This window comes from Pavona decussata, unplaced genomic scaffold (genome assembly GCF_977016875.1).
Source record: "Pavona decussata unplaced genomic scaffold, jaPavDecu1.1 SCAFFOLD_395, whole genome shotgun sequence".
Classification (NCBI taxonomy): Eukaryota; Metazoa; Cnidaria; class Anthozoa; order Scleractinia; family Agariciidae; genus Pavona; species Pavona decussata.
Window position 1 is genome coordinate 88,818 of NW_028145766.1, and position 10,482 is coordinate 99,299.

The 10,482-nt window shown below is 39.6% G+C and overlaps 2 protein-coding genes across 3 annotated transcripts in view; both read right to left on the reverse strand.

Moving 5' to 3' along the window:
• The window catches only part of LOC146451165 (uncharacterized), a 30,877-nt gene extending 30,108 nt beyond the window's left edge, over positions 1-769 (reverse strand). The window contains exons 1-2 of one of the 2 annotated variants that reach the window (XM_085099511.1): positions 613-762; positions 433-531 (exon numbers count right to left, since the gene is read on the reverse strand). In XM_085099511.1, coding sequence (XP_084955637.1) covers positions 433-531; positions 613-674 — 161 coding nt within the window. In that variant the 5' untranslated portion in view covers positions 675-762. Of the gene's footprint in view, positions 1-432; positions 532-612 lie in introns of both variants that reach the window. The other variant, XM_085099512.1, reaches the window with a different exon arrangement.
• Positions 770-2,582: 1,813 nt separating this feature from the next.
• On the reverse strand, positions 2,583-7,868 carry LOC146451166 (neo-calmodulin-like). Its single transcript, XM_085099516.1, has 3 exons — positions 7,353-7,868; positions 6,955-7,251; positions 2,583-3,355 (listed from the first exon to the last, which is right to left on the reverse strand). The coding sequence occupies exons 2-3, from the start codon at positions 7,239-7,241 to the stop codon at positions 3,154-3,156; spliced, it is 489 nt and encodes a 162-aa protein (XP_084955642.1). The 5' UTR covers positions 7,242-7,251; positions 7,353-7,868; the 3' UTR covers positions 2,583-3,153.
• Positions 7,869-10,482: the final 2,614 nt, after the last annotated feature.

Below are 10,482 nucleotides of genomic sequence, written 5' to 3' on the forward strand. Positions count from 1 at the left end.
TTTTCAAGGACAAAAGAGGGGCTAATATTTCATCTTCTACCTGTTCGGCCTGTAGAGCAACCAGTGTCTGCAATTGCTCTTTCCTCGAGGTATAAATCAATTTCTTGAAACAAGATTCTCGTCTGAATAATCAGGAATGTTTCGGTTCAGTGATTCTCGCTCGTTGTCCGTGTTGGAGGGTATGATAATAGCGTATATAAGCTTACATGTACATTGTACATGTATAATCTTAGTTAAGGCTATCAGATAGATTTCTGCACAGCTTTATTCATAAATGAATAAAGCTGTGGAGAAATCTATCTGATAGCCGTTACTAAGATCTACTCTTCCCGCATCGTATTAAGCCGAGAAAAAGCCTTTGTTCTAGAGACAAAATTATGGAATGCTCATTTAAGCTTTCATAGATGACAAGATTCTCGAAGATAAACGCACCATGATTTGAGCAGGTCTCGGCATTGCTGAATACAACATTCGGTTTCCTTTCTTCTCAGCAAACACAGCTTGTGAATCTTCGTTATTCGTTCTTCCAGCCTGATTATAAATATACAATATGCGGATTTGGTATACTTAAATTACAAAAGAGAGATTGGTCATGATAATCGCTGAACTTACATCTTTAAAACTTCAGTAACCACTTCCATCTCCGTCTCCGAACTTGCCGCCAGAGCCGCCATTTTGTTTTCAGTGAATACACCGCTGATATAGTTGCAGACTCATTATACTCGGCCCTCGTTCCCAGGACTTTTCCCTTTCAAATTCGGAGGGGCCCCTCCCAAATACAAGAGAAAAGCCCTGGGAACGAGGTTGGTCGACGAAACAGAACCACCCGACCTGTAGTGAAAGGACCCCTAATCAGGTATGAACTGCCGAACCGATCCGTGATAACCCCCTTATTAGGGTTCCGAGTGCGAAAGCACGATATCAACGTCATCAACAACGTCACTTTGAAATAAATCACGTTGTCTGATCTTCTTTGTGATTATCGCCGGTCACCCGTTCAACTTGTACAATGTCACCGAATTATCCAGGAACATAAGTAGTAGTAACAGCGTTCAAGTTCAGAAGGAAAAAGAAAAATTCATCTTCATGGAGTGGCTCTTGCAGGTGCTCACATTGGCGTTCTCCTTAAAACTTTGAATTTGGCCAATTCATGTCGTTAATGTCTAACAGAGGATGTCAAAGAAACGCACTTATTTTTAACGCACGTAGAGAGCCATTGTTTAGCCGAATAGGAGCCTCTATCCGTACTAATTCCTCAAGTAAGCTCCGTACCGGGTAGATTGATTTTTTACACTGAGTGCTTTTCCTCGGGAAAAGGCGTGACGTATGGCATTTCAACTGTGGGCGTTGCCATGAGACCCGTTTTAAAAAATAAACCTACTCTGGAAAGCGTTGACTTCAAGGCTGAGTGTGAGAGACACAGAATCTCCGGGTCGTGGGCTCCTGACAAAATATAATGTTTCCACAGACACAGCTTTTCTTCTCCAAAGACCAGGGTGTTACAGATATTACACCTCACCCTCTACGAGGATTTAAATCTCCCACTGATTATGCACATTGGTTTCCGACTCAGGCTCGTCTGGTCTGGAGCACCGTTTTTCACTCGCTTGTAGCTCCACTTATGTCCAGAATTGCACCTAACTCTAAATTTGGGTACTTCATATAAAACAAATTTTAAATTTTCATATGACTTGGTGTTTGACAGAATTATGTGTGTTTTAGTGAGAATTAAGGTTGGGGGACACCTTGTGATGTCGATCTATCATACAGTTCATGAATCTCATTAGCGTGCATTTCGGGACATATCTCAAATCTCCAAGTAAAGGCTCAGTTTACAAGGAGGTAGCGGAGTTGTCGGCTGCGAGTAAACAAGGGGAAACCAGTTGTCCAGCTAGATGGGAAATCCTAAAGCTGCCTTAAAACGTGATGGCTTAAAAAGACCAAACGCAAGTGCCAACCTTATGGATAGTCCTCTAGGTGATCTCTAGCACTAGGGTTACCAAACGGCTTTGTGAACAGGTCCCAGGCAGAAAGAAAGTTTTAGCTTGAGAGCTCAACAGCGAAGATTACTGAAGATAGGGTGCTTTATGAAGAACAGAACGCTTATTTCAGGGGGGGGGGGGGGGGGTGAGCACCCAACGGTTCACTTCGGTAGATATCTGTTTTGGATAGCCTTAGGATTCAGTCGTAAAGAAAATCTAAAGTTTACATAGTTAGCTAGAATTTTCGTAAATTCAGCAACAGCTAGTAAATCAGTCGGGGAATAAAGTTCCGTTTCCTAAATCTTTCTGCAGCTCTAATTTTCAGTTAAAGCATTCGAGCAGATCATTCTGTATCAGCTTACACAAAAGTGTGTTTGAAAACGATCTTGGAACAAAGGAGACAATGTATTTTCAAGTATTGTGCGCAAATATTCTCGTTTGGTGCGTCTGAAAATGCCTAACAAGAGAATTCTGTTCTCGTGTGCGTAAGTACCATGATGAGGATGATGATGATGTCCAAAATCATCGATCACGGTAGGGACGAGACCTTTGAAAAAGCCGGGGCGCTGCGCAAAGAAAAAAAAACACTTATACAGTAGGGTCGCCAACATATAGAGGTTCTTACACAAAAGGTGTTCTAACAAGCACAGAGCTGCTTACTCAAAATGGGTGACACAGCAGAGATGCTTATACAATTGTAGCGCCGCGTAGCACAGGGAGGCCTATTTAATATAAGGATACATATTGGTAAAAACTAGGAGGAAGGAGGCGAGGGGTGCCTTATAGGAAAACAGCACTAATTTGGACAAATGTGGTCTGTGTTTCACTTGACACAACCTGTGAGGAAATGGCGCGATGTTTTTCAACTAATCACAAATATATTTTTATCCGCATCTACTGACAATCATTTAGTTTCTACGTAGTTTCTTCTTCTTCTTTTCCTTCTTCTTCTTTTTTTTTTTTTTTTTTTTTTTTTTTTTTTTTTTTTTTTATCGTGTAAGTCTGGCTAGGTTAAAATAGCCTTTATTGGCCCAAGGAAAAGACAAAAACGCTGAAGGATTCTGCGTTCCAGATTAAATTAAAAACAGAACAAAAAACGAAACAGTCCATTCGAGGCAGTCGGACCATCTCGAAGTCCCGTTTACTGATCGAGTATCATACAATTTAAACTTTACAGAGACTTCAAGTAATCTGCCATGGAGCTTTTGGCCCACGTCACAAATTCCTCGTACTCCAGTTGTCCGTTTTTGTTTTGGTCAAACATGGCGATCAGTTCTTCAGCCTCTTCCTCAGTTAATCTCTCTCCAAACGTTGTCACCACGTAACGTAACTCCTCCGTAGAAATGTAGCCGTTACCATCGCGGTCAAAAACCCTAGGAAGACAAAAGGTGCGATACATGAGGGATATCAATGGGTGTGGAGGCAGAATCGGATGGGGTTAAAGCCCCATGCGAGAAGATGCTGGATTGAAGACAATTTGAGGGCGGGATGCGGGATTAAATAACCACCTCCAGGGAGAGAGACCAGAGATAAAGTTTGAAAAGAAAGCTAGCAAGCGTAAGTGGCGGGATTGTTTGAGCGAAGATGAAGTTTGGGCGAAGTTTCAGCGGCGAGCCCACGAAAAGGAGTGTCGAAGGCGCTGGGAAAAGGGAGGAGGGCAGCCCATGTTTTCATCCAGGAAAAAGTACAGCGAAAACGAAAATCAAGAGTTTCACTTGACAAAATACTTCAAGATTTAGCAGCGTGTATCCAGGTTCTTCGCCGCCCGCAATTTTGAATTTAGCGAGGACCCTGCGACGAGGTTGACGAATCACTTTTTAATTTTTCGAGAGCCCCCTGTGTTGCCGGGATCACGAGCACGCAGCCTGAATTATCTATCACGCATAGAAATCGAGAGAGAATGATCAGCAGTGTGTAGCATGAAACAGACAGCAAGGAATATTCGTGAATAAGCCATATTTTTACATAGAATCACTGTAATAATCTGTTATATGAATGGAACAAAGTAAGTTGACGTGTAAAAGCAAGATGTAACATACTATATGAAAATATGGTTCACCGACGAGGACTCGAACCCCAGTCTCCTGCATTTAAGGAAGACGTGATAAACACTACACCACAGGCGAACCTACAGTGACAGCGTACGAAATAGCACAGCTTATTCTTATTACATTACTAAGATGTCGGGGTCGCTCACTCAACCCGGCGAGTCTGATTTCTCTTAGGATCGGCAAACAGTGATCTGAATATTCAATTAATATGTAAGATGAAACAGACAGCAAGTACTATTCCTATTCTGACACGTAATTGTTGTCCATGAAAATAAAAAATTTCCTCTGGATTTCCTCACGTTTCCTTCAGTGAAAATTCTTAAAAACTGGCACAGAGGTTCACAAAAAGTTATAAGACAAGTTTTTAGGCAGTGACAAAGCCACAGATTTGCAAAAAGGAAAGAATCTACCTTGGTAAGTCCTGTCTTTTTTGCTCCTAAAAGATTTCCTGGTGAAGTTCTATCCGTCGTGAAAGTTTTAGAAAATTTCACCAAAGGAAATTTAAAAAAAATTGAAATCAAAGCCCTATACACACTAACAAATGCCTGTGTTTGAGTACTTTTAACTCGATACTCAAAGGAATTATTTACCAGCGAGGGTTCGACGGACTCAGTTTTGTTCTTGATTATTACATTTTGGTTGATGTCAATAAATTGGTCGAAAGAAAACAAGAAAAAACTGGCCTTCGATGTGTTACATAACGCGCATCATATCATTATAAGTGAAAACCATATGGAGCCACCTTAATAGGTTAATTGCAAATTCACAAGAAGCCTCCAATACCGGCGCAGTTTTTGGGGCGAGCGAACGCTATGCGACCAAGGGGGTGGGACCCGGGGGGTTGGTATTGGGCGACTATGATTCAGTACCCGACATTCTGGCACTCACGCGACACGCTCCCTCCCCCCCCCCCCCCCCCGGAAAACGCCTGCATTACAGGCTAACTCACAAGTTTGATGAGCGCCTTTACCTCGATCGCTTGAAAGCGAACATTAAGAACTGAGAAGGGAAGGGAAGGGAAGGGAAGGGAGGGGGGGGGGGTAGGTGGTGGAATCCAGGATAACCCTAACAGTATTCTTAATGATCATAAGCATTGCTTGCGCCTTTTAGTACCAAACTAATTTTGTTATTTTTATTTATTCATTTTTAATATCCTTGAGGACCAACAAAGTTTTGGTTACTTCCTGATGTGTATTACATTTACTTCCTCGATCTAAATGAAAAATCATTCTTACACGAACATGTGAATCCAGTGAAGGTGTTTTTTTCTTTTCTTTTCTTTTTTTTTTTAATGTAAACTCAAGAACTTGTTCTTCTAGATTCATTAACTATTTTCACTAATTGAAATATAACCCACAAAACAAGGGCATTCTTCACTGCTGAATGAAAGAGCTCTCTAAAACTATATATAAATATTTCCATGCTGAAGAACTTCCTGTATTGGTTATTCGACAGAATAAATACTGCAGAGAACTCGTTATCATTTGCGACCTAAGAAAACACAAGCCTAAGGCTTGCGTTTTTATCTCTTACGAAACACACGGAAATGGTTTAAGACGGATATCAAAACTTGAATTAAATTTCTTTTATTGCCCGCTTTTTCGTATTTTAATTGGTAGGTATCAGAAAACGCGATGTAAGTGTAACAGGAAATCGGAAATGAAAAAGGTTTGATATTGCTGCAAAAAAAAAAAAAAATGCAAAAAAGACATCATTCATTTAACCCGAAACGTTAATCCTGTTGTTGCAAGTATAAGGTATTACGTACGTGTGAAAACAGTATTCCCAGAAGAAAAATTGCCTTTCGGCTGTTGACGTCTAGAAGCTATGTTTGTTGAAGATAAAGGCACGAAAATATTCATTCCGAAATTAGTTAAAGCAGGTGAAGCGGATGTCCGCAGTGCAAAATTCAAAGAATGATTAATCAAGTAAAAATTCCCACTGTGTGTTTTATCATACTTCAGCAAAAAGTACTCTAAGAGAAATGTTTTAGAGGACTGGCTAAATATAATTCGACCAATTTCGGATTCCTCTCAATTCTGCTAGCAAATTAATAAATATTCACACACAGAATTTTTCAAGATTGAATTTTACCGTCTAGTTTTAAATCATGCATTTCGTCTACTATTCCATATGTGGGATATTACTCGTATTTATAGGTTCTGTTTTCGGGGTACAAATTTCTGACTAAAACATGGCAGTTTCGGGAGCGGAGTACGATTTCATTTTACGCTTTCAACATAACAAATTGCCCAGAGGTAGTGTTTAAAATGCACAACATCCCAAATTGCTTTTACCATATTGCTTTCAACGACAGGTTTATTTTGTTTGATCTGCTACCCCAGTTGTTTTTGCATTGTTCCTACCTTTTAAAAGGTTTTAACCGTTTTCAAGGCTACTGCTTGAAAACAAATTATCTGAAAACTGAAAATTTTCATCCGAGATAAAGCTGAAGGCCCAACGAATACAAAAGATAGTTTCGATTTAATTTCTTAATGCATCCTGCTGTAATTAGAGCGGCATTTGACAAGTAATGTTCGCCTACCCTTGTCTGGCGCCTGCTAATCAGAATTCAAATCCCATTTGTTAGAAAGCAAACAAAACCTAGAGTTAAATTGGGGATTCCTCGCCCATGGCATTTAAAATAACGGCAAATACAAAACCTACTCCATTGAAACCGTAATGTCGTTGGATCATGAAAATTTACAGCGCGACATACCTGCCAACGAACGCATTTTGCGTTGCCAGAGGTTGTAACTAAATCCTACCTTACGCAACTGACAAACGATGTCAATAAGACCAACTCCTTTGACTGTTTGTGTAGTTTGTGTCTGTTTGATAGTCAACTTTGACTATCCTGGCGAACATAACTCTACCACACGACAAGAAAAGTGAACGTTCAGTATTAAGATCACACTTACCTAAACGCTTGCCGAAGGGTTTGTTCCATGTCGTCCCGGCTGCAGCCCTCAAAGTGCTTCGCCATAGAGATAAACTCTTGGAAATCGATTACGCCATCACCATTCTTGTCAAATTTCTTCAACGTCTCCTCGATTTCCCGATTACTTGGATTAAAGCCGATTGCGCGAATCAGGCTCCCAAATTCGTGCTCGTCGATCTCGTTGTTATTATCTTTGTCAAAAATATCGAACGCTGTTCGCATGATTCGAAACTCCTCGTTTGTCAGTTGAGATATTTCCACGGTCATCGTGACGGAGCTGGGTGAAACAAGACACGACGAATTAATTCGCGCAAACGCGAGAAACGAGAGGGTATTTCTCCTAAAAGTAGCGAGATAACAACCAACTGGATGACTCACAGGTGCTAATTGCGTTACTAAACTAGAAGTTTCTCTTTTTTTTATACGAGTTGATCGCCTTTGTGATGTTTAAAGACAGAAGAAGAGAGCTATGCCGTGACCGAACTGAAGTCTTTCATTTCGATTTTAGGCTGAGTATGCGGGTACGCGTGGCTGGTCTTTGTTATAAACGCGATTCTTGCCCTACGGAAGTAAGACGGATTTGTTGGGAAGATTTCTAGTTACACTTACGCAACTTCAATCAACTGTTTCCATGGCAACTGCCTAATTGCTTTTGTCTAGAGGATCTCCGCCTGATTGGACGAAAAGCAACTAAGATAGACACAGACCGCACGGCACCAATAACCAATCAAATAGCATTTCAATCGCTTGAAACGGACAATGAATCGATTTCCCTGTCGATAAAAATGATCTAACATTGCTTGGATTAATTTATTAACGGGTCGATTTGCCAAGCAAATAAGCTTTCGCATGTTACACACTGCGTTGATGCTATCTTCACGTCCAAAGACACTTCACACAGATGTCTGTTAGGTTTACAAACAGGATGACACATAACAATAGTGTGAAATTAAACGTGAGACGAGTCATCACGCGGCTAAATATATTCTGTGTTTTCGATCTCGGGAATAGTTTACCGAAGGATCGATTGCTATCACAATCACTGTGTACTCAACTGATCCTATTGATGGTTTGCGTGTGACGTCATGGCAGCCATGTTGGTGGATAGGAACAATAAGATTTTTCTCCTCTGTGAGTTCACTGTCATTTTTATGCAAACTTTGTGAACAAATATTCTTTTGTTTTGTCCACTAACATGGCGGAAGTGAAAACCACCTATACCCGCTGAAAAAAATGACATTTTTCACCTGACAAGATTATCTCCTCGAAATCACATCGGCTTGACAGCCTGTACATCAGGTTTTGTTTGCTATCAAACTAAATTTCTTAATTATTATATTTTATTACATCTCATCACCTGATTATAACCAAACAATAAGAAACTCTCCTGTAATTTCGACCGAACGACATTTAATACTCACAGATTCACGACTATCGCGACTCGTTCCATTTTTGAAATGTTGTTTATTTCTATTTAAAAATAATCCTTCCTATTTGATGGATCCAGTTTGCTTTGGTGTCAAAAAGAATTGGGACAAGTCTAAAGTTACTTCTGAACAAGACAGCTTCCTGAAAAAAAAAAGAGTCAGAAAATAATAATAAAAAAAAAACATGTCAAACGACCTATAAAAAAAAAAGTCAGAAAATGATAAAAAATCAAACGACTTATATATCAAACTCAGAATGTTCTTCTGCGCTCCTAAGTAATAAGATTTTGTTTATGCCAAAGCACAAGAAAGAATTCGATCCAATTTCTACCACGAGACATCACTTTAGGGCGGTGCCTTCTTATACTTAGTATTTTGTGCCGTTTATGACTATGCAGGAAAAACAAATCTTAGCAAGGGTTACAGGAAGCCAAAAGGGGATAATTAAGCACGAATAATTCTAAAAAATTTAAAATACATCCCACTGTATGGAGTTTAATTCATAACTGAATTATCTCTGAAAAACGCGTGGTTACCCGTAATCAATCAATCAATGTTAATCTTTATTAAGGAAGCCGACATCATGCAAAGATGTTCACAGTAGGGTCCTCAAAGATAAAAATTACAAAATAAAAGAGAAAAAAAGTTTAATGAGTAGCAAATATAATTTTCTTTTTGGATTCGAATAATCCTTGTTAATTAAGATCTGCTTTTCCTGAAAAGTCATAAAATTACCTTTGTTTTAGTGGGCACTGTTCTGAAGAAAATCGAGTTTATCGGTCCATTCAGAGATGCACAGAACGTTTGTGAAGTAGCAAAAGAAGGTAAAGTTACAACAAATTGACGACTGGAAATATAGACTCGATCCAAATGTTTTATTGCTAATAGTAATTTCTTACTTCCTTATTTTTGTATTTGTTTTTCGAGGGCCACAAGTTAATCAGTAATTGTAGTTTCTGTCACGTATTACCCTCGTAAAATAAAGTCGTTTACTTACTTACTTACTTACTTGCAGTGAAAACTGTTAAGCGGAGAAAAATGGAATTGAGTTGATTGTCTACACGCCATCATCCTAGGACGTCACATGATCACTGAGGAAACATGCTATGATGCTTAGTAACCGTTCCTTAGCGACGAAGACCGCAGGCTCGCCGTCAGCCTTTTCAGTTGTCACAACAATCTCGTTCCCAGAGTCCTCTGGCTTTTTGGTCAGCGTGTGGGCGCCAGGAGAGACTTTGGACTCTTTGATTAGCTGTTCCGTAACTGGCTTCCATTGTTTTACCACAGAAATCCTGCGGTAATAAAATTCCAATTCTCCAAAGTCTCTCCTGGCGACTAACCGCTGGCCAAAGAGCCAGAGGACTCTGGGTACGAGATTGTCGTGGCAACTGAAAAAGGCTGACGGCGAGCCTGCGGTCTTTGTCGCCAGGGGGCAGCGGCTAGCAAAAAAATATAAATTAAAAAAATGACAAAAAAAAAAAAAAGAAAGACAAAGCTGCTTTGGGAAAATGTATGTTATCAACAAGATCTCAAGAACTGCCGTGCATGCTACGACAAAAACAAAATGATGCTATTATTATTTATTTAACGCACGAATCTATGGTATATTATAATTATCCATACAGGTTAGAGTTGACGGTTTTTTTTTATATTGCGGCTAGATTTGAGTCAAAAGAAAATCGCAGCGCTAAAAATCGCTGAAATCGAAATCACTTCAGCGTGATTGGCAAATATAAACTCTTGATTAGAAATGTAAATAGGGTATATTGAAATCGGAGGATAGAACTACGGAGAAATATACCTAAACAAAATAACAGGCCAAATTAGCACATGTAGGAAGTACGGAAATAATTTCTAGGTTGTCCAGTGTGATTAAAATGACAAACGGAGAAAAGGGCGAATATAAATAAACGCAAATGAGTAAGCAGATGTCTTCCTCATAATGCAACTTCAAAAACTTGATTAATAATTTATTCTTTCAGTGCAAAAATAGAAATGTTTACTCGAGTAAGTCGTCTCGGAAAACGTCCATTTCCAACGGAGATTATTTTGAGCCAGTGGTTTTCAAGGCTGTCAGAATT

Bases quoted from the DNA above. Each gene is read 5' to 3' on its own strand.
- LOC146451166 (XM_085099516.1), bottom strand. From the start codon at position 7,241: ATGACCGTGGAAATATCTCAACTGACAAACGAGGAGTTTCGAATCATG. The intron at 3,356-6,954 runs GTAAGTGTGATC...TTGTCTTCCTAG, and splicing joins ACCCTTCGGCAAGCGTTTAG to GGTTTTTGACCGCGATGGTA.